At 44.7% G+C, this 24,583-nt stretch overlaps 1 protein-coding gene across 17 annotated transcripts in view; it reads right to left on the bottom strand.

The window, feature by feature from the left end:
* CHD2 (chromodomain helicase DNA binding protein 2) overlaps window positions 1-24,583 on the bottom strand; it is a 110,183-nt gene that overhangs the window by 32,026 nt on the left and 53,574 nt on the right. For 13 of the 17 annotated variants that reach the window (XM_090149054.1, XM_090149040.1, XM_090149044.1 and 10 more), the window contains 4 exons: window positions 20,571-23,753; window positions 20,100-20,233; window positions 7,381-7,600; window positions 4,649-4,735 (listed from right to left, as the gene is read on the bottom strand). In XM_090149054.1, the coding sequence (XP_090005180.1) occupies window positions 4,649-4,735; window positions 7,381-7,600; window positions 20,100-20,161 (369 nt within the window). In that variant the 5' untranslated portion in view covers window positions 20,162-20,233; window positions 20,571-23,753. Of the gene's footprint in view, window positions 1-173; window positions 3,445-3,593; window positions 3,719-4,648; window positions 4,736-7,380; window positions 7,601-20,099; window positions 20,234-20,566; window positions 23,754-24,583 lie in introns of those variants that run through there. The other 4 variants (XM_090149051.1, XM_090149053.1, XM_090149057.1 and 1 more) reach the window with 4 other exon arrangements.

Here is a 24,583-nt window from a genome sequence, read left to right as displayed (position 1 = left end):
AGATCCCTGCACACACAGCACCCCGAAACAAACAGATGACTTTGCCTTAGACACTTGCTACAGAAAGCACAAATCAGCAGGGAGCAAACTGCAGAAAAAAGCAGAAGGTTTTTAAAGAGTATTTAAATGCTCTGAAAAGCCTCAGGACTGCTTGCTGGATGCATCTTGCTCACCTGAAACCCTCTTTTCAATGCTGCTTTTTGCTGCAATATCCAAGCTGTGTCAGAGAGGCCCTGCTGATGAAGCCTGTCTTTGTCTGTGCCTCCTGTACACCCACCACATTCAGCAAGGCTCACGCCAAGAGCTGTGCAGAGAACGGCATGAAATGGCACAAGCTGCAAGACCAGAAGTCGAGGGGGTACAAAGACATGCCCCATGTCTCTGCAGCCTTTACTTCTATCTTCCTTTTCCCCCCAACAGAAACTTCCTTTTTGCTCAAAATGGAGTACTGTATGCTGTGTCAAACCGAGGGCGCTGATGTATCTCTCAGGGGGTTTCATGCCAGATTGATGTGTGGCACAGTGACACTCCTGCACTGCAGCTCAGTGTGAACGTGCTCACTGCCTGTTCCACTTCCTGACATCCCTGTCTCACACACCAAGCATCCAGGAAACAAGGGACTGGCTGACAGCACTGACTGCAGCACAGCTAACAGCAGCTGTGCGGGTGGGAAATAATAGCCATCTCTCAGTGAGCACTTACTTTTCGCTGTCTTTAGGCAAATCATGAGCAAAGAGCAGTGAGTTTTCCTTCTGCTCTGCATCAGTGAAGACAAGATTTGAATCACAGAATCGTTTAGGTTGGAAAAGATCTCTAAGTCCAACCATTAAGCTAGAGCTGCCAAGTCCAGCTTGGTGAAGTTTGTAGAAAACCAAATACACCCTTTATTGTTTTCTGAACTTCATTCCATTTGACAAAATCCTACTTTTCAAGATCCTGCTGTCCACTCCCCAATGCCTCTGCTCTTCTCCTGCTCTGTTGCAGTTTCTACATAGCTGTTGCTCATCTCAACAACTCATCTTTTCCTCTTTCTGCCTTGAAACAAATCTAACTTGTGACTCCAAGCTCAGCTGCCTCCAGCTGCATTGCTCAAAGCGCCGTTGTCTCTTTCAGGCAGCAAGCCCAGATCTTTCAGCTCTGACACAGCCAGTCCCAGCCTGAGTCACCACTGCCTGTTGCTGCTACAGCCACCCCACGCACTCGGTGACTCAGCCTCTGCTCCCTGGTGCCCTCGTCCACCCCAGCATCACTTCTCACCCACTCCTCCCAGCATCCTGGCACCAGGCTGCCCAGGTCCTGCCATGGCTGAAAGCTGCTTAATACTGTTCTATATGTAACAATTACAAAATAATTAAAACACTTTTTAGAAGACCATACTATATGACTCTCTCAAATTTCTTGACCCAGCTGCAGAACTTAGCACTGACTTGCTCCAATTGGCCCAAGGGTGCCCACCAGCCAACTTCAGCAGGAAGGCAAAACTGCATTAAACTCATGTTTTAATAATGTCACCTCCTGAAGTGGCATGGGGAAAGGTGACAAATTCAGTCTCCACCAGGACTTTATCAGTCCAGCAAGAGATGTGAGGTGTGTGTTTCTCTCTGAGCCTGCACACCTGTGCTAGCCAAACTGCCTTCCTTAATCCGCTTCTACTGAATGCTGCAAACACGCCCAACCAATTCCTATGCCACTCTTCCAATTGGACTAGAGACCTGCCTCTTACTGTTTGCAATCCCCACCTCAGAGGAAGGGTCAGTCCTCCCTTTCCATGCCTCACCCAATCCTCCCATATAATTTCACACAATTATTTGAGCTGGAAGGGACCTCTAAAGGCAACACCCCTAGATCAGGGTGCACAGAGCCCCATCCATCCTGACCCTGAATGGCTCCAGAGATGGGGCATCCATCATTCTTTCTTCTCTGCTAGTACTTACAGTGCACACACTTTCCTAGATTAACTGTGCTGCAACTTACCACGGAGGAGTGCTATACGAGACATGACACCACAAACATCTCACTAAGCAAAGCAGCAGCAGCTTTGCAGTTCTGGTCCCACAGACTGCCCAAGGTTGTCCCCTCACCAGCCCACGGAGGGGGCTTCAGCCCCTTGGCATGGTCCAGGCAGTGCTCTGGAGCTCATGCTGCCTGCTAGGAGATGGGAAGGCCCAAAATCTCAGACTGAGCTCAGGTATTTGCTCATTTCAGGCTTAGCAGAGACCAAGGTCTGCAGAGAAGCTGGAGACTGCCAGCTTGCCAGCTTAGTCTTCTTGTGTCTCTGATGTTTAAAATCTGAACTTTCAGCAAAGATGTGAGAAAGAGCATTAATCAAAATGCAAATGGGCAGAATTATATATTTTTCACAATGGTAAAACCAAATATATTTTGGGAACAGCTGTGGTGCATGACTTGTGGCCTCTTTCACAGAACAGATGCACCATGACATTTACTACTAATGCAAATTACAAACCATCCTCTTTATAGCCAATGGATTGTGCCTGTTTTGGGCGCACTGCTTCCTGACTGCCCTGCTCTGCGTGTTTCAGTTCCCCTTGCTGAAACCTGAAGCTGATTTATTAGCTGCACCCAAAACGCACAGGCAAGGACCGTTTGTTCTGTAAGCTCACATGTGCTCTCATTCCTGGAGTCAGCTTCAGTGCTTCGGGCAGCTCCTTCACCCTATGCAAAACAGCACTTCTGCTTCCTGCCCTTCACAGCCCACACTTCTGTCTCAACCAGAAGTTGCCAGCCTCTCTGCTTCCATTTCAGAGAGTTCCATGAGGTGCCCAATGCCCTCAGGGCACTTCCCAGAAGCATTTCAGGCACTCATAGGGAAGGAGCTCTGCCCAAACTGGTGGTCTTGGCAGAGACTGCAGCTTTCCAAACCTGAAACGACTTTACCAACCCTGACCAGGGACAGTCAGAAGGCTGGAACTGCTGCAGCCTGGCACCGAGTCTGACCCTCTGCCCAGGTAGTGCTGCTTGCTAGTACTGCATAGAAGTGTTAGGGAAGAAAGCAATTCAAAGCTCCTAGACATGGTGCTGGAAGTTCCAAGCAGCAAACAACAAGAGCAGGTTACTGGTGACAGGCTTAGCCCTGAAAGGCAAAAAGCAATCTTAGGTGATGTCAAGTGCCCTGTTTTGCTGCCAGCTCCAGCAGCGCTCAGCACCATGCAGGATCAGCTCTGCTGTGCCCTCCCCTTGCTGCTTCGGGTCTTCCAACAGCAAGACTTGCCAGGTCCCACTCTCTGCGAGGCCCCAGCACTGTGCCTGACACATCACACCCGCCACTGGAGTTGCTCTATGGGAAGCAATCAGTGCTGCTTCAGGAGGAGAGGGGGGAATGAATGGATTGGTTCAATTTCATTAATTTTGGTTTTCTGTTTCATGAAGGGCTCATTCAGAGGATTATTTTTTTTTGTTTTTTACAATATTTTGTGGTATAGCAAAGTTTGTACATCTCAGGTTTGTTTGTTTTTTTTTTAAAAAAAAAAAACTTTATCGTACCTTAAATAGTAGGAAATAAAGATATTGAAAAAGAAAACAACATTTGCAAAACCACGTAATATTGTAAAACAAAAAATGACAGGACTTACCTGAACCCCTACAGGGCACTGGGGCTGCAGGCGAGGTCTGTGGCGGGTGTGACAGTGCCAGCACAGCGCATAGTGCACGCTGGGGCATCAGAGAGAGGCGGCCGGTGAGCCTGGGCTTTCCTGAACTTGAAAAGGAAAACAAAACCCAAGTCAATGACGTGCCAAGGGCCTTCCTAACTGCTGCTATGGGGACATCCAGCGTAGGAGATGGCAGAGACCTGTGTTATGCTTGCACCTCTCAGGCATCCACCGGTTGTATTTTGGCATCAAAGCACAAACAGCCTGACCTGCTGAGAGCACCACCAGGCTCCCGCCCTGCCCAAAATCTGGCTACTTCTCTGCAGATTCCCAACTGCTTTCGTATCAAAGTATCCTACCCTGCAATTTCAGTCTAAGCCTGTTTTTTTGCTCCTCTCTAACTACTTAACCTTCCTGAAGATCTGCAGACGTGAACAAGGTCCGATAGACGGAAATGGAGGCAGTAGCTAATTCCTGCATCTTCAAGGAAAAAGCAAGTCCTGAGATAGCAACAACAGCAAGTTTTGCCTGCCACCTTCAATCAAAGCACAAAATACTCCTGACATTCAACCAAAGTGATGGTTCATAAAGCTGAACACACGCACACAAATGCATTTACGAGCACGATCCATTCCAGGATGGGCAACAACAGCTGTTTGATCATTGTGAGGTGTTTCAGGGCACTTTCTTTTATTCCTGGTTGGATTTGCATTGTGGTTTTGTGTTTTCCTTTTTAAACATCCACTCGTCCTCTCCAGCAGGTTTCTACAGCAGGGCATGACCCATGCTACGCCCCGCTCTAGTGGCCAGATGAATGTGTAGAGACCTCAGCCCATGCAGCATCCCACTGAGATCGGAGTTTTTGGACCACGTAGACTCCAGTGCAGCACCAGGACCTCAGTTCTGAACTTCACCATCCACAAACCAGGCTAGGACTCGGTGTTTACAAGGCAACGCAGATGAGACCTGCCTTTGTTTTCTCTGGGTTTAGTTGTTTTTATACGTTCAGTAATCCCTCATTCTTTTTTTTTCCTTACCTCATCTTTTATATTAAATCGTGACGGTTCTTGTCTGCTTCGGTTTGACCTCCTAACCCCATAAACATCAGGATATTCTTCCCACATCTGCAAAATAAACAGACCATCAGCAGGCCTGCTTCGCTCCATTATTTCTGATTTCTAGAGAGGTTTGACGGTAAATGTTAAAAAAATAAAAGAATCAACATAGCACCATTAGGGAATTTTGATAGCAGCAACTAGTAGACATGTTTAAAAATCTGAAACAGATCACGATTATTTTGGGCTATTTGGTAATGCTTTCAAGCATACAATTTAGCTTAGCATTATCTTTATACTGGTCATCTCTCCCATAGGACATAAAGCACTTTCTACCTTATTTAGGCTGAAGGACAGAGCACCGAGGCAGCCAGCCTCAGCAGCAACAAGAGGTAGCACTGTGCAGGTGGAATGAATGAACCTACCAACACGAAGGGATGATTCAGTCTCGCACACAGCCCTCGCTGCTGTTTTCCATAGAGAAACCCTATTAGCTGCCTGCCGAGCCCAGTGGCAAGGGGTCACCAGCAGCAACTTCACGTGCAAAGCCTGTGACCCATCCTGAATGGCAGCTGAGCCAGACCACCTTATTCTTCTCCTGCATGCATTGACAGAACGTGGTTTGGCAGTGCAGGACTTGTGGAAGTGCAGAGCTGACTATTGGAAACAGCTGTGCTCTGTGTGCTATAACCAGGCCCCACAGCAACTTCATACTGTGTACAAAAGCAAGGATTTGTTCCCTCTGGATGGACAGGAGGAAGAGAGGGATTCAAGAACCGATGTCCTGATGTACAGGAACGTGCCTGTGTTGGTGATACATAACAACAGAAGCTTTACAGGGCAGATGCAAACCCCTGACCTGCCTCTCCAACACCTAAAACAATCCCTCTGCCTTGGCCCTCAGCAGTTTATCACTTACAGCTTTCTAAACCTATTCAGTATTTATCTGCTTCTCCCTCCCTCCAGTTCTCAAGTATCTCAGCAAGCAGCTGGCAGGAAAAAGAAATCAAAATGCACTGCCAGTCACTGCAGTGACTTGGGACCACAGGCATGATGAGTGCAAGGCTGCAGCCTGGCAGGTTTTTTTTTTTGCTGCTGTTGGAAAAGCAAGAGGCTAATATGACAGCGGCCTAACTGCTGGCGTGTCTATCTGTCAGGAATAAAGGCAGAGAGAAATTAAGAGGTTGTTTATTATCCCACATGAAAGAACAATTCAAAACGCTCTCCCAGCTATTTGAAGAATTTGTCTTTTTATCTTTTAAGTGGCAGAGCTTTTGGAGGAAGAATTGCCTCCCATTACACATCAGAATAGAACCACACACAAGTGAACCTCACCTTCATGGGTGTGTCTAGACAGAGATAGAATATAAACAATAATATAATTAATTGACTTGGCTATTCAAGGGGAACAGGTATCGGCATGTCTAGGTTAGACCTAGCTAAGGAAAACGCCCATTAACAGCAGAATTAAGGGAGGGAGAAGCTTCCTTATTAAAGGGTGTCTTGACCTTTAGAAGTTTTATCCATGCTAATTATCCTCTTCTCTATGGATGCGTTCCCTCATGGCGTAATCTTAATGTTCATTGTTTGGAACATGCTTCTAGAAGGCCACAGAAGAGACAACTTCCAGTAGTCTGCACTTACCAACAATAAAAGAGAAATCTGAACACTGTTACCACAACTGCCTAACAGATGCATTCTTCCCTGGCAGCCTAAATATGGGAGATTTACTGCAACCTGAGCAGGCAGGCCAGAGACTGGTGAGAGGAAGAAATATGTGTGCTGTATTTAACACTGCAGGTATGTGGGGAACACGGGCTGCAAGCACTGCTCTTCTTATGCGTCACATACATAGCAATTTCTCCACAAAATTCCATCTAGTGAACGAGCTGTGAGAAGTACAAGCCACAGTTATGCAGAAGAGGCAAGTCACACACCACAAGGCAGAAAATCACTGACCTAGCCTGACCTTCCTCCCTCCAAAAACCTCACTTCACAAAGTTCCTATCTCCAAATGGGCACTTGGGCTCCCTTCTCCTCAACTCCACAACTGCTGCACTATGGAGGTGCAGCAACCAAACCAGAGGCAAACCACCTGCAAGCCCACCTCTATCTGTGCAGCAAGGAGGTGAGGGCAAGCCTGCCTGTGTAGGTAGGACAGGGATTTCTAAGGGAGCTATGAAAAAAAAAAACACAACCACACAACTGTTCTGAACATAACAAATAAAAAGGTTAAATCACTTTTTTCATTTTTTTTTTCCAAAGAGGCAGGTAGTGATGGAAACAAACCTAAGTGGCCCAAATAAAAGATAAGCACTTTCCCAAGTTGCAACCCGTGGGGAAGCTTTACTGTTTCTAGATGGAGAGATCAGACATGAGAGAGGAGTGGAAGGGTAGAGGGAGAGGATGAGATGATAGTGTCACTTACTAAAGACAGGTTCCTACTCCTCCTTCACTACCTGCCTAGTGCCCAAAGGGCTGTCACATCGAACACACAAGTTCCTGCTCACACCAATGACGCAGGGCCATAAGTACACAAACCAAATGGCCAGCAAGGGGCTTGGGGACACCAGAGGAGGGAGCTTGTTTGGTTGACGTGCAATTCAGGCTGCCAAGTGGCAGGGAAGTGAAAGACAGCTAGGTTCACGTCCTGTGTTCTGCCCGTCCACGGTGGATGCAGGGTAAAGGCTCTGCAGAGCAGCAGGGGGCAATACCTTTTTAACATCTGCTATCCTTTCCTTCTTAGAGGCTGGTTTTTCTTTGGTTTCAGGAGGGGTCTGCTGGGATTTTGAACCCGTTGATTCACTTTCGGATTCAGACTGACTTTCAGAGGACTCGGAGCTGCTGTTAGACTCGCTGCCCTGCTCGCTGCCCTGCTCGCTCTCAGACTGGCTTGCAGAGTCAGAGCCAGAGGCTTCTTCGGATGCCGAGTGACTAATGGTAGAGAGAGAAGAGATTATATTTTAACTGAACTGTCAACAAGTAAAACTGAACCACATCCAAGCTGCAAAGCTTGGAATAGCCTAAATGCAAGCGTGAGGCACGTGGCTCCTGACATATGCTCTGCTTCGTTGCATCGAAACGGACACAGTCCCCTCCCAGGGGACTCCGCATTCACCTCTGCTGAATGCAGAGAGGACAGCACCTGCTCCTAATCACTGCTCATCACCCAGAGCAATGAGGGGTGCCACGAGGAGCAGCATGAGCAATACCACCAGCACTGGTCCTCCTGCTCTTCTCTCCACTACATCGGGTACAATCCAATTTCTGAAAGCACCAAACACTGTGCACATTATATCATGTGTTGGAAAACGTGACATTCTTTTCAGAAAGAGTAAATTCAGCAGCAGAAAGGAGCTTTATCCAGTAAAAGGAGAGCAGAATATCTCCTCCTGTGTTAACATGCTTTACATCAATATGTTAATATCCACACATTCAATTAAACACAGGCTCCTCAATAAAACAAAGCAGTGAGAGGCTAAAATACTCAAAATACCTTTTGGTCCAATCTCTCCCATAACACATATTCTGTTTCTCTTTCTAAATCCAAGTAAAGAAAAAATGGAAAACTCATTATAACATATTTACCAGTAAGGCAGTATTAGAAATCCCACCATCACAAGCTAAAAAGCAGTGTTGTAATGAGAATACAAATCCCTTGAACGAGGAGCTTCTCCTTTCAAGTCAGCTCTTATCTGCTGCTAAATGCTTCCATTATATTTGAGTACATTGCAAATACAGCATCATGAATAAAGAGCCAGAAAAAACTTCACAGAGGGAAAGCAGATTTTTAATATTTCCTCTACTTATACAAGATACATTGAAAACTCTGCTCAGACATCATGATTAAAAATATACCAAAGACAAATAAAAGCATATATGTAATTACATAACAATATGCAGAAATCAACACACACTTCAGAGGCATCCACTAGCTGCAGGCAGCTACTGCTGGCATGCACATCCATGTGCAGATGGGACCAGTCACGCCGGCGAAGTCGGATCTCCACTCTCAGCCCCAGATGCTCAGAACTGCTGTAAGTCCTGTGAGGCCTCCCTGCAGCTGGGCTGCAGCTGCCTTCTCCCAGGGAGCGGGCAGAGGGCAGCAGCCGAGCGCAGCGGGAGCCTCATCCCAAATCCCTCCAGCGCAGGGCATGCAGCCAAGCTCCCGGCCGCCATTTCACAGTCATCCCTCCTCCACCATCTTAGGAGTTCATTGCTGGGGTGGTTGGTGTTCTGGGTTTGTTTGCAAGGCCAGGAATGGAAGAACTTAGCATTTGTGGGGGGGAGGGAAACAGGAATAAAAAACAGCTGTGAGCTGAAACGTCAAAGGTAAGAGACATGGAGGCTTTTCCAGCAAAGGGGAGTGGATGCATCATCACTGATGATTGCTGGTTTCATTGTCCCATTTGGTTTGGACAGGGATGAGGGTATTGCAGTGCTCCCTCCCAGAAGGACAGGAAAATCCAGCTAAACTGCCACCATGTCCTGCTTCTGCACACCAGCACAGCTCCTGCCCACCAGCTGCGGCACTCCCAGCTCCCACACCTGGCCCTGCCCTGCTGGGCCCCCAGGCACACCATCCCCCTCCCCAAGGTCCTCACTGAATTCATCCACAAATCCACTGACATCTGCTCAACCACACTTTTCCAACTCAGCGTCCTTCAAAACAGCATTGAAACTTCTTTGCTGGGGATTTTTGGAAGATTCAGCATTTACTCAAGAAAACCAAGGGATTTTTATTAGAAACCATTGCAAAAACATCCAAGAAAACGATTCACCAGCTGTTCTTGGGACAGCAGGACACATCCCGTGAAGCCACCCCCGGGGCCCTGACCTCAGAAGGCATCTGGAGGCATCCAAACCCCTGCTGCCACCACACCAATGGCAACATCAGGCTGGCACTGCATTAAGTTGACAGTATTCCATGGGGGCACCGAAAAAAATAAATAAATACTTTTCCTCAATTGGATTTATTAGCAAGAGCTGGAAGAAATTAGAACAATGCTGGGGCCAGACAGCATTGCAGTATTGTGCAAAGACAGAGCAGCAGTTGCTGGCCTCCTCCCACGCCAGAGCTCGTTCTTTCTCAAGGCCCTGAGCTTTATTACAAGGACAGAGGAACACAGCCTTCCTAAACACAAATAGCCATCACTCATGTACATTACCTATGTTATGCAGACTCTATCATTATCTTCCTTGATGTGAACAGTGCTTTCTGAAAAGGCCATTTCTCTCGTGACAGGCACAAATGCTGCACACGCCTGCTCTACTAAGGAAAGACCCCCTGTAGTAATTTAAGCAATTAAACACAAGTTCCAGAGTTGTTTTACTCTGATATCTATTATATTTAAACTCCAGAAGGTCCCATAGATGAGAACTGGTTATGTCCTTCTCTAGCTGCTGCAAGTAATTTAAAACAACAGTGAAATCAGTTAAGACAAAAGGATATGTGCTTGTTGTTGTTTCTATATTAAAATGCTAAATAATAATAAGCCAATTCCATAAAATGATCTCTCCTAAATACCACTGAGACCATCGGGGGAGTGCTTCCACCTGCAAACTGAACACAAGGGATTAGCAACGTGACACATCAAATCAGGTCCCACCATTGTACATAACTGAACACTGAAGGGCTCCTTCCTGAGGCTGGTTTGGGAATACATCCTGCTTTATCATACGTGAGTCAACATCCAAAAAGGCCTACTTTCTATTAAAGTATAATTGAGGGTAAGCTATAAACATCCAACCTGTCCCACACACTTCCAATTCAGTATTGATAATCACCCATTAATGCCAAAGTCACAGCTGGATCTTTGGTAACTGCATTAAAGTGAGAAATTTTTTAATAGAAATTACGATCTGCTAATGCTCAGCAGATCATGTTCCTTCGTTTTCTAAGAACTACTCAGGCTATAATTCTGTTTTAATTAAGAATCTGCTGGATGAAAGGAAAAAAATACACAAGTAAAAAACAACTAAATCATCCCTTACCAAGAAGGACATGTTCCTTCCAAGAAATAAGTTGGCTGAATGGCAATGATAAGACCTTTCACAATCAGGCATCTACATTTACAAGGCAATTACAGCATGCCTGAAGCCTCCTGAGTTAGCATTTAGTATTTCACATCTGAGCAACGTGACTTCTTTCTATAGGAGATCATCTTTGCTAACAGCAACAAAACGTTTTAAATGCTCCCAACAAGTAAAAACAGCGGATGCTCTCAGAAGATGAAAGGCAAGCTGACAACTCTCAGCACTGACCCAACATGTTGCTGGAGTCAAGAGCTGCCCTGGAAATGGCTCTTTCCAGCAGCTTTCTGCCCACACTTCAAAACTCAGCTTTCAATAGACAGAAGTTGAATCCAGCCAGTAGGAGAAGTGAGGATGAACGGTCCAACATCCTCCCATAAGCCAAATCCCTCCTGGAAATAAGATTTTTAAGTATTCAACACATCACTGCTTTGAATCTAAACAAGTTTGAATCCCAACAGCAACACTCTGCTAGGCTTTGCAAGCTTAACTGGCACTTGGTGCTGGCCAAGTAACCCCGGTGCTAGCCAAATAATCCTAGTGCAGGCTCAAAACAGTCTTCAGCACAAAGTTATCCAGGGGCTGGATAATATCAGAAACGAAGCTTATTGATCCCCACAGGCAAATGTATGCTTAACCCTTGTGTACGGCTGAGCAAAGCTTCACGTGGTATGTAGATGATAGAGGCCCAGGTCCCCACTTTCATCTCAGCTCACTGAACTGGGGACACAAGGCACCCACTCCCACCCACCCACCTTTACTCGGCAGCCCATGTTCCCAACACTCACCTTTTGCTTGAGCCAGCACGAACTGGGTCTCCAGAACAGTGCAAGTACATCATGCCTAGCAGTACAGTGGAGAAAGGGGCCAGCAGCATGACTACGATTTTGGGGTAGGAAGAAGCCAGTCTGGCTACACCTGAATCCACATCGTCCTCCTCCTCTGGCAGAACCAACTGATCCTGCCACAAGGGTCAGTTGCATTCCAGCCCCATGGCAATCCGGGTTGGGAACACAGCTGAAAGGGCTGGGACATGTTCCAGACCATACACTCGGCAGGCACATGAGACTGAGCAGCTGTGCATCTCCCTCAGCCCCTGGGGGTTGCATCTTTCAGGCCCAGCTTTACCACTAGAAAGGGTTTCTCACTCCCTTTAGTTCTTCAGTGAGGGCTGCCAGCATCACCACTCATGGAAGTAACCCTGAATTTACTCCAAAGCACACAGTGGCAAAGATAGTGCAAGCCACCAACTCACAACTATTTAAAGATATGCTTTCCTAATATGACCTACACATAGGTGGTTCTACACACAAAGGGAACGTGACAAACCATGTAACATGCTCTGATCCAGCCAGATCCCACACTGTTTTCTTTTTAACATTTCCCTGAATCTAACTATGATGCCCTCTATTATTATATACATACACTGCGTTTACGTATACCAGGAACAAGCATTATCAGTTAATAGTGATGCATGGCCCAAGACACACAGTAGCTGTTAAAAAAAAAAGAAAAATCAAGCCATGTAGATCTCACCTGTAGCCATGTAAAGCAACATGAGCGGTTGTGGCTACAGGTCACTTGATAAAAAGGGATAATAAATGGATCACAGGAACTGAAAAATTCTCAATAGGATCTAACCTTTGCCTAAAGAAAACAAAAAAGTTCACAAGCCAACGCTATACGAAGTACAGCCACGAAGAAAGAGACAGTACACAGAGCTTGTAGAAGAGCTTACTGAATAACACCCAACCTGTGTCACTGAAAATAAATCCATTCATAACTCTATAGGCTTTATTTTCAAAAAAGTGATAGGCACCCACGCTATGGCTTTTTCTAGTGATAACAGTTGAGACAGTTTAGTCGACAAAGACTAAAGTTTCCCAGCTTGGGTTAGTCAATGAACTTATCTCCTGCAGGCAACAAAGCAAATGGGGGAGGGAATGGAGAGGAAGACAAACACTGCCATTGCTTTGCTATCAGTACTCAGCACTGCGCATGTCTCTAGTTCCAAACTACAATACACTGAAGGCAGAGAGGCTCTTCAGCACCTTAAAATACTCACAATATATGTTGGGCAAATCTGGATAGGCTGTCATGGGGCACAAGAGCCTGCCAGATAACCAACGTGTTTCTCCAAAACACAGATGAAACTGAGGGATTTGGAGGCAGAAAAATATTTCCCCATCTCACTTACTGACAGGCAACTTTCCTTCCTCAACAGGCACTTGTATATTCTCCATAGTAACTCTTTTTCCACACGTGACTGCAAAGCCAGCTTGCAGAAAGTGGGTGTTAATTACATTTACACAGCAGCAGGCACAACAGGGCCACCGTGCTACGGCAAAAAACAGGGGATTATGCACCCAGCAGGCATCCTATCTGAATAACCATCTGAATTGGTTTGTGCCGCTTGCCAGCCTGGCTCAAAAGACAGGAAGGGGAGGAGGCAGAGGGAAATCTTCACAGACACCATAGCTTGCTCCAGCACAGGACTCCCAAATGCCAAAGGCAAAGCAATCCTGAGCACAGAGCGAGCTAAATATATCCTTCACTGCTCTGCTGCAGCTCAAAGCACACGGGGCTATCTTGAATGACAAGTATTTTCCAGAAGATTTCCCCCCTCCCCCACTACAAAGGCACACATTATGCTTGCATAATAAAGCAAAACTAGCAGTTCATTCATGAGTGGGAGAGGGGGCTCTCCTGCTCTCTGATCTTTGGGCCAGAGGCTGAAAATGCCTGGGATGTTTAGCGGGGAGAAAAAAAGAAGAAAAAAAAAAAAAGGACAGTGACAAAAGGAGTCACAACCTGGCTGCTTGATTAGGGACTGCCACTGAGAACGCCCAAAGGCAGCATAGCATCCTTCCCTGCACCAACAATTGCAGTCCTTGGGGATTTGAAAGGACAGCTCTTCCCACCCCTGGGAAGGCAGCAATGCATTGCAACGCTCAACATCCACTGCTGAGCGACTCCAAACCACACACTGCACTGAGCACCTCCATGAAATGCAGCCAACGGGTGCCTATACTTTTCCAGACGGCTGAAAGAAGGGGTGGGGGGGAGGGGAGGAAACCTCACCATATCCCGCTGCCGCTCCAGCTCCTGCTTCGGGTAGCACAATGGGAATAGTGCACGTTGCCAGATGTAAAGAACACTAAGCTGCAAGACAGGGAGCCTGCAGAGCACACAACACGCAAGTCAGGTCTAAATTACTGCAGCGAGGGGTTTGTGTTTTTTTCTCCCTTTAACATTTGCAAGCTTCCTTTGAGAAGTAATACAGTAAAGAAACAGAATAATATGAGAATTTGTGACTTAGAATCAGTAACAAAAAGTCAGAGGCACAGCTTCCTTCCTGGTGCCAGATGACGCAGTTGAGAAGAACATAACTTGACCTAGCCTGAGAATTGCATTCCACGTGTCTGTTAAAAGCTTTTTCTAAGCAACAGATCTAAGGCTTGCATTAAGCCTCCATTGTACAGATAGCACATGGCATGCAAAGCTCTCCAATCGACAGCCCTGCTGGCTTCAGAGCAGAGGCTCCTCCCCGTGAAAGAGACATAAATGACCCCTCAAGTTAACATGTGAACAATTACACCACATCTTCTGCACCCAGCTAGAAAACTCACAAGAAACAAACTGTTACAACTTTGTTTTCCTAAGGATCTGAGTGTTCTGGAGACAGGGAATTCTTCACATTGCAACACAATCGTTTGGAGCTGGGAGTAGAGGTTTGTGAGCAGTGAACAGATGAGGAGCACAGCAAGCTGTGAGGCTCAGTACTTGGCCAAGTCTTCCCAGGAGCCCAGCCAAAATGTGAGGCTGTGCGAGCAGTAACCAGCACCATACCAGGAGAGAATCCCAGACTGGGTCCCCACATAGACTGCTTCTAGATAGATGATCTCAAAATGTTAACATTAAGTAAAGCATATATTGAAAAATAATAGTTTTGTAGCAGTGCTGCACAAGCAGCATCATAAACGCTACTGCACATTTGGAAAGACTAATCAACATTTCGCTATTATAGCCAGAAGACATTCCCAGCTCCAAGAAAAGGAGGCATGAGCAGTGGGACACTTAGAAGAGCTTCATCACAAGCCACTGATTTTATTTCTCACTGGTTTTGCTTTCATTCCATTGATCCTTCACAGGACACAGGCAGTTTTTACCAGCACCCCACCACCTCTTGGAAGCAATTTGTTTGCTGGCTCTTCAGCACACATCTTGTCATTGAAGTACACCAGCAAAATTTATGTAAGACACTATGTCAGTAGGGCAGTGCATCCTTTGCTAGAAGGCTGCTTAACTAATTATGATAATCCAGGCTATCCCCTCCCTCAGTGTTGTTCTGTTTGTATCCATATTCCTTGAAGGAAAGGAAAAAAAGTGCTGTTCTGCATTTTCTCCATCCATTAGAGCCTTCGAGAGCCACAGAAACAGTTCTCATCTTCAGAACTCAACCTAACTTAAAAGTGCAATTCCTACTGCGACTGATGTCTGCAGCACAACAGGTGCTCATATACACCTCCACTTTATCAGGAGAAGCCACTTCAGTCCGAGCTGCCAAACCCAACCCTCTCTGCAGCTGACTGGAGTTCAAAAGCAGCACAGCCATGGCATCAGAAGCATCAGCTCAGGCACTGCTCACAGCCCCAGGTGTATACTTGAAGTTCACTTCAACTCTGAAAGAAATAGCTGCACTCTTGACATTATTTCTCCCCCATCTGTGGGAGCATTCCACATCAGCTCTCCTCGGAAATGGGGGAAGGTTCACAGAAGGTAACTGTTGCCCTCAAAGTGCTGCGGGTGAAACATCAACCCAAGGAAGCGGAACAGGCGTTTCATTTCCGATCTCAGCACAGCAGCTTCTCGTGGCAGCAGCACTGAGAAATGCAGGCAGGAGATGTTTGTGGCAGGGCACGTGTGCCCCAGCTCAGCAGAGCTCTGGCAGAAACACGTGCCATGTGCTACAGGAGTTTTTGTGAAGGGTTACTGAATTACCCAGGTGAGCTCTGGTTTCTCTGGTTTTCCATTTTTATTCAGCGTAAGTCATGCATTTAAAGAAAATATAAAATTTAATTAGCTAGCTTAGAAAGTTTAACTAAAGGACACAATCCAAAAGAGATGAAATCTAGCTAAATGCAGCTCCCTGCAGCCGGTGAGCCTTTATATATAGCATCCATTCCTGGCAGCAGTCATAAAACAGGAAACTGAGAAGTTTTAGGTCTCGGAATTGTGTTTGTAATTTGATGAGACATTTCCTTTGAGAGGATAATGTGAAACAGAAGTCACGAAAGAAGAACAGTCTCCTTTGTGCCCCCCCACAGCTTACATCACTATTTGTACAAATTCCTCACACACTACTCCTTTGGATTCCTGCTCTGAGAAAGCATTTTCCCTTTTCCAAAAAAAGCCTCCAACAGCTTAATAAAGGGTTAAAGATCAAGTAGGAAGAAAAAAAATCTCATTTAAGAATGCATCAGCGCAAGTGAAACCGAAAGAGACTGTGCACACAGGATGGCTGAGCAGCTACACGGTAACTTGCCAGCGTGGACGGAAAGCTAGAATTCTGGTTTGGTAAACACAGTCACTGCCTCCACTCAGCCTGGATAAAGCCAGTTGTACAAGAAGTGCTGGGAATAAAAGGAGATTTAATCTCCAGTGATTTAGGGATGATGAAAGTTGAAATGCTCCGAGAGGCACTCAGATGCTTCAGGAATACTATATTCTGTAATTACTTCCCAAGTACAAAAAAAAAGCCACAGCAAAAAGCCCCGCTCGTTTCCAAGTCACCCCCTCTTCGCTTCCAAAACCAGCCTGTGGTTCGTTCTGTACAAGCACAAAGGAAACCCAGGAGCCCATCGGATGAGAGAAGGGGAGTAGGGGTGCTGGGCGCCCACCGAGCGCACCCAGCGCTCCCACAGCACCCAGCGCTCAGCACGCAGCCCGCTCCCAGCACCCAGCGCGCAGGCAAGCTGCGCACGCAGCCCCAGGCAGGGCCCAGCCTCCCCGCAGCGCCGCCGTCCAGCCAGCTGTTACCAAGTGAGCGCGCAGCCAATCCCCGGCCCCGGCGAGCACAAGATGGCCTTTGAACTCCCCACCAGCAACTTCCTGCTGTTTTTAGAGTACACACAGTGCAATGCAGTATGTCTGTCAGCTATGCGGCACAAAGGAACAGCCATTTTGTGACTCGACCGGACCCGCACCAAAATGCCAGGCGGTGCGGCCTTCCCCTCGCCCTTTGCAGGGTATCATGGCCTTTCCTGTGCCGCAGAAGAGGAAGAGCTGCCCCGCACTCCCCTTGACAGAGGCACAGCCGTTTCTGCTCGGCAGCCTTGTCCCCCCACCCCCCCGCACAAAGTCCTCTGTCTGGAACTACATCTTCATAAAATGGCTGCCGAGGAGCAGCGAGCCGTTCTGGGCCGAGCACACAGCACAGCCTGCAGCACCCTGCCCAGAGAGCCACTGCCGAGCCAGAGCCGCTGCTCTGAACAACACAGCCTCAGGCCCACCCTGCTGTAACGCTTTTTTTTTTTCTTTCTTTTTTTCCTCCAAAATGGCGAGAAGCAGAGACCTAAATGCAATGGGCTGTTCAGCCCTGCAGCCTTCGTAACAAAATCCCTGCAAGCAGGGATGTAAGAGCCACTGCAACAAAGGCAGGGAGCGAGCCAAGGGAAACCAAGATGGTGGCTGTGTGCTGTGTACTATCCCTGCACCACTCCAGGGGTCACAGGACCCCCACCTGCATTGCACTGCTGCAGTTCACATCAGGGTTGCACTGAACTTGTTCAGCACAAGCACCCACCTTTCAAAAAGGGTAAAACGAAGGATGCTGGGAAGCATCAGGGCTGTGTTTGCTGTGTTTGCCTACATGCAATTCATGCCCCCAACACACAGGTGGTGGTTATTAGAAGCTGTAGCATCCCACCTCACCCACGTGGAGGACGTGGCCCAGAATTTATCAGTTGAGAGAGGGCAGGCCCAGCACTGTGGGCAGAGGGGACATGAGGGCAGGTGTGGCTGCTCCCCCAGAGGCACCACCACAGCACTCCTTCAGCTCACAGACTGGGGCATCGGCATCATTTTGTCTCCAACAACGATCACCTGCTCCAGGACAATCCTCAGAAGGATTCTGGTTTGTTCATACAGCTTTTCACTTCCTTAGGACTGGCAATGCAGGTGTCAATTCCAAATACTCCCCAGGCCGTGCACTGAAGGAGCACAGAAGTATTATATTTTCTTCTCCTTTAACATCTTTTTCCTAGTCCTGTATTTTGGCAACTCCAGCTCAAGTGGTAGTGCTTGTATCCACTTTGTCCACCCACTGCCACCATCCACACCTCCGATCCAGGACTACAGACCAGGACTTCACAAATGTACACATTCTCACAACTCAGGAAAACAAACAGGCCAGCAGCATTTGAGGTGCAGACATGAGTGCAGCTCTGGGCTGCAGTAAAGCAAAGTGGTGGCTTTACTTCCTAGAAATCATTTCCCCTGCAACTTCAAGTCAACCTCAGGAAGTAAAGCCCATTTTACGACATTCAGCTGACTCACAGCTCAGAAGCCAGCTCGACAGGGCTCACTCACAAACAGCCCGTGTTCAATTGTTCCCACACCTCAGGTGAGGGGATGTTACCCACAACAAGTTTATTTAGGGAAGAACAGTGGAAGAGGCAGGGTAACCTCACAACAGGTGTTGCGTATAAATCAATCGAGATAAACAACCTTTCAAAGAAATCAGCAAAATCACACATGTGAGACTATGCAAATATAATCACCCCGAGGACAAAAACACAAAGGTCTTCTTTCTGTGCAGCTACTGCTAGATGTCTCTGTTTTCACCTTGTATTCAACACAGTATTTCTGGCAGATATGCTACCTTAATTTTGATTTCCTGAGCAAATTACACCTACTAGTGCTTTAGCTGTCAATCCACACTTAAAACAACCAGAAAAACAAATTCTCTTTTTTTTTTTTTAAATAAGACTTCTAAAGCAATATCAGCAGTATTTCTAACAACGTGAATATTAAGGTTTGAAAATCTGACTTATTTTTAGATTGCATTACTATAACATCACTGTATAGGTGCTATATATAGTGTTTCAACATCCCTGAAGCTAGTGTTATTAATAATCATTTTAAACTTACCCACATCCATTTTAGGATTTAAAATTTGACTGTAGTCTTAATACATCTCAAATCCCATAAATATATTTTAGAATGCCACAGCATTTCGATAATATTCCCACAGTATTTCAAATGTGCATTTAAGGTTAAATAATGGACATCAAAAATACCAGTCAAACACCTGCAAACATCACATAAGAGTACATGTGATACCACAAACTGTTCAGAATTTTTTTTATTAGTGTGACTTAAAAATTACTTAACACTGAAGGAAAAATAACAAACAGGCCAGAATTCCATCAAAATTAACAAAAGGCAAAATTCGGCATATTTACAAACCAGAAGACAAAATGCATGTAAATTAATTTCCCTTTTTTTTTTTTTTTTAAAGTCGACCCATTAAATATAAAAATGAGCAATTGGTAATTATACTCGTGCATTCTTAACAAACCAACACTGTCAGTATTCCATACTTTTCCTACATCGAGGATCAGTTTATAAAAATCTGTAAAGAATCTAATTAATCCACAAAATAAATAAAAATACTCCGAGCAATAATACATTAAATAAACAGACAATGCATTTGCAGCCTCTTGTTAGCAGCCCCAGTTTATATTTTATAATACAAAACGCTACGACCATAGGAGAAAAGTTTAGTATAAATTGTATGAAAATATTCTAAAATATCAAAACAGCATCAAAGTTCCACAAGCTCAAATAAAAAATGAAGTAAGGGCTATCGGACAGAAAGGCACTTTTCAGTTTATATTTTAAAATGAGCTTTTTTTCATTCATGCAACTTTTTCTCGTGTCTATTTACTATAATTTACTACTACACCAGGCTTCTGTATGGCCCTCAGTTAAAGTTTAGACTTCTGAGATTCTTCAAAGAAAAATTTGCCTTGTATGTAAAATGGTGCAATGCAGCAATGGCTAAACCGACAAGGTCATTTTTCACAGCACAAAAAACCTAAAAACTGAAATTCAAAAGCTAGAAAAACATCATACAGAGGAAAGGGCTCCCCTGAATAAAGGTACAGTACCTTTTGACTATGACATGGGCCCTTAAGTCACAACACAACTTTCAGAAATTGCTACCAAAAAAATTAGGGTGTGGCATGCTAACAATCTCAAGGTCATTCCTTAAAAAGGAAACAAAAATTAGTAAAATGTTTTGTATTAAGCACTGACAGTAACCCAAGGCTGTCAAAGTAAACAGGGTATTCACAGGTTTTACAAAAAAAAAAAAAAGAAAGTTGATAGATCATACCTCGATGCATTGCTGTGGACTGAACCCTCCTCTCCTTGGCTTTTGTCCTTATTTCTCATCATCTTTTTATTCTTAAATAATAAGAGGGGGTCAGGGATGTCTGCTTGCTTTGAAGTCCTGTGCCCAGGTATTTACTGTCAAAAGTTGAAAGAAAGGTAAGGTCCCAGCTCGTTTCACTGGCTTTCATTATCAGGAACAAAGTCCTGACGCTGCAATGATATTGTTATAACAATACACAAAACTGATCGACACAGCAAAATGGAGATTTAAAACAAATAATCATTTTTTAGAGAAAAAAATACGGGGGAATAAACATCGAAGAGGAGCATCCTGCAAACTTTCCCAAAGTAACACTGGATGCAAATAATCTCTATCTTATTGCGTCATCCGAATACAGCCCAGATCGGTCGAAAATCAAAGTACTCAAAACGGCAGAAATCTAAAAATTATTATTATTAATTGCTCACCTACCTGATCCATGCACCGCCGCCAGGACCAAGTCGATCTTAGTTTCGGGTCGTGGAAAAACATTAGATCCAAAATATTTAGAGTTCGAATGATAAAATACGAAATTCAGAAAAAGAAAAAATATATATATTCTAATCCCAAAAATATGCTGTCGGTAAAGCAAAAGAAACGATAATTAGTACAAAAATGTCCGGGGGAAAAAGCTCATTAGGAGAGCGCACAAAAATGGAGGTACGCCATGGCTTCTAAGCTGGAAAAACAACGACCTGGGCTCTCTCCATGGCTTCTTCTTTCCAGCAAGGCACGAAAAGGGAGCCCTCAAAAGCTGCTTTTCTGCCCGAAAAAGGTCCGCTCGGCCCCCTATTAGTGCCTAGGAGAGGCAAGGGGCTGTGGGGGCCCCCTGAGGCTGCCCGAAAGTTAGGGAAAGTTGCGTAAAGTGTTGGGGAAGGCACGGAGCTGAGCGCGCTCTCTCTAAGGCACAGCCGCCATCTAGAGCTCCTTCCCAGCTCTGAGCTCTGCCTTTGATTGACACTCTCTACATTTACCCCACAACTCAGGTGATGTACCATAGACCCACCCCTTCATTTCTACCAAAAAAAGAGATAGCCTCCACCTAAAGGGTGCCTGCTACCCCCCACAGCCCTGGCTCCTTCCAACTACCCCAGCAGAAGGGGCACCTTAACCCCCTGTGGCTCAGCCACCCTTTTGAAACCAGAAAGAAACGTAATTTGTTCCTTTTGTTTTAAAGATTTGCTAAATATTTCAGTGCATGGGCTAAAATTACTTCCTCCCTGGACAGGAAGTGCTGCTGCTACAAGCCATTTTGAAAGAATGGCAGTGGAGCTCACAGCCATGCAGCCAGCAACAGCCCACCTTGGGGGTCACCCCACCCGGGGGGGCATTTATTTTTAAGTTAAGTCATAGTACCCCCAGACAAAAGCTCTTCTTTTTGTCATCCAATACTTGCACATAGTGCTTGGGACAGAAGTGCCATGAGCTCCTGAAAAAGCCCCACAGTGCTACCAACCCCTTCCAGCTCAACAGCGCCTCCCTAGTGGTCTGCCCCAGCAACACAAACCCAACAGCTACAGCAACTGCATCAGCGATGTGAAGGCACTGCTGTAGAGTAAGTCTCACACCATTAAATGAATTATTTCTCATTTCCATTCTTAATTCATTAATATTTGCCAGGAGATTTTAAACAAAAGAATTCAAAGCCACGAAACAGCCAAGATGCATATTCAGAAATCAAGCCACATCTACAGTCCAACATCTGGGGCACTGAGAAGACATATCACAGAGGAGATGGAGAAGAACCAAGCATCCCCAGCCTCTTGCATCCTGCCCACCATTTGTTTCCCCACAAGCAGGAGACAACTTAAATCACAAGGAACTCTTCCATATTTGTAGCCATCACGACCAGAGATGGAATCAGCCACTGGGTAACTGATGGAGGGGAAGAGGGCAAGTTCCAATGTCTACAAGGACTGTCCGCAGCACAGCATCCCAACAGCTTGGAAACGCTGGCTTCCACCAATAAACTGAACCAATAAACTTCCTTTGAACTCCACACACTTGCTGTCCATTTCTGCCAACAACGTATCGTATCTCCAAACCAAGAGGAACAATAAGGTACGCTCTGCTGTCAGCATCCACTTCACTGAATGTCAGTTTACCAACAATTTACAGAAGACCCCTTAACACCTAAGCTAGAACCAAGGAGTACAACAAAATTGCAACCGCTTTTGGTTAACGGTAAGGAAAATCCACTCATCTGAATGTGGATCCTAAGTTGGTCCCAACATCCAACACCACCTCATAAAGCATGGCAAAAGCAAACTTCAACAGGCAAGCGTACATCAAAATAGCTGGATCAAACAAGCATGAACAATTCATTATGGTAAAAATGGATATTTCCAAAGAGGCCCAAAGGAGCAAAATCACTGAATATCCCATTTCTTTCTTTTCTTTTTCTTTAAACAAACAAAAACAACAACAACCACCTCCATTGCTTAAGTCCTCAGAATGAGATTTGTCTTACATATGAAGACCAAACTGACACAGACAACCATGAATTTCAAGTGAAACGTACTTGAAATATAGTTCAATTATTTCATTCACAAAAAATCTGGAATTTTTTTTTAACGTAAGAACCACCTTCAAATTCATTTGAAAAAGCAACCATCATCTGCAGCAGTAAGAAAATTAACACAGCTTTCCTCATCAAATACATGGTACAGAGTCAGGAAGCTATGCCCACACTAAATAGCAGTGAAACAGATTAGGTACACGTACAGAACAATTTTAGGAAAATAAGACTGTTTAGGAAGTATGTTGTCCAGGAAGTCTGGTAACAGTTTCTGTACACACACACACACACACGACTGAACAAGCACATCTTACAAACCTACAGAAAACATTTAAGTACTACTTTATTATAACACATTTGCCCAGCTTTCAGTACGATACCGATTCCACCTTAAAATAACTTCAGAAAGTTTAGCAGAAGCACCCTGACAACACACCCAAGATTAGAAAAAGTGCCCAACATTAAGCACCTGAATGAGCAAACCAGAATAAATATTCATTAGAAGTCATATCAAAGTAAAGATAATTTGTAAATGAAAACCACATTTTAAACATTAAGAACATAAAAAAAATTTTACCTTGCCTTTAGTATTTGGCAGTTAAGTATTTCTCACTTTCATAGCAACCAAAAATATAACACACTTAAATATCAACATGACCAAGAAAAGATTCAGCCAGAAAGGACAAACACGAAGCATGAAAGAAACCAAAACCTTTTATTAAGTCACTTTAAAAAAAAGTACATTTTATCCAATGGGATAGTAACAGATTTCTTAGCAAAATGTTTTCCCTCTTACACATAAATTATCTGAGAATAAAATTTTACCACCCAATCCTCAAACAGATCCATCAATGGATAACCACTGACACAGTCCCCTGATCAATTCAAGTGCAAAGTCCATTTTGATTGGATGATCACAACCCAGATCTTCTCTGGTTTAAAAAACACAGGAGTCCACGTTTTAACGTCCTTCTCTTGGACAGAAATATCACAGCACTCATGCATTAGTCCACTTCCTCAACCTCTCAATCAAGAGTGGAACTGCCATCTTGTTCTCATTCGTAGACTCCTTTTGACATTCTTCATCTTACTGGATTCTTAATGGAAAATTAAAAGAAAAACGCTGTTGGAATACAGATCATCTTATCTTTAAACTAAGACATTCAACAACTGTACCTTAGAATATTCTTCATTCCATATCATGCAACCAAAAATATCTACTTTTATCACCAACTATGAAGGTCATCAGTTCAAAAGTCAAAAATACGAACTTTAATCCAAACTGTAAAGAAGTAGAGGAGGAATGATTTCAACTTCAAGAACCTTTTCAGGCCCCATAAGCTCCATTTAATTTTTTTCCTATAGCATTAAAACACTAGATAAATAAATCAATAGTAGGAAACGTGAGATATTTGCCCTGGAAACCATCTTTATTGGTCTGACCCATCAACTAAAGCTGACACTGCTTAGAAAAGCCAATTTAATTATAATTAACCCAAAAATTTTTAACCGCTGTCCACTCTCCTTTCTTCTAATACAGTGATCCATCAAAACCAACACAAACGTATGAAAACTGGCTTCCTATATAAAGACAATGACTGGAAACAAGACATTCTTGAAATTACACCATCATAATCTAGTTTTCTAGCTTATGGAAGACATACAGTTCAACAACAAAAAAAAAACACTTATAAACAAACAGGATGGCTGATCTGGTTACTACTGAGAAGAAACATGTCAGAAAGCAGATGAATATGGTCACAAGTCAGATTAGTTGCTTTAGCAAAGCCACCATACTACTCCTGAGCCATATTCCAACTTCACTTTCATATAACAACAATCTAGCCCACAGGTGATTACAAAAACCGAACTTCTCAAATGAATTCTATGTGGATAAACAAAAATCAAATGTCTCCATCCTTACGTT

The sequence above is a fragment of the Phasianus colchicus genome, chromosome 12, assembly GCF_987193195.1.
Source record: "Phasianus colchicus chromosome 12, bPhaCol1.hap1.1, whole genome shotgun sequence".
Lineage (NCBI taxonomy): Eukaryota > Metazoa > Chordata > Aves > Galliformes > Phasianidae > Phasianus > Phasianus colchicus.
This window is presented reverse-complemented; position numbering and strand designations above follow the sequence as displayed.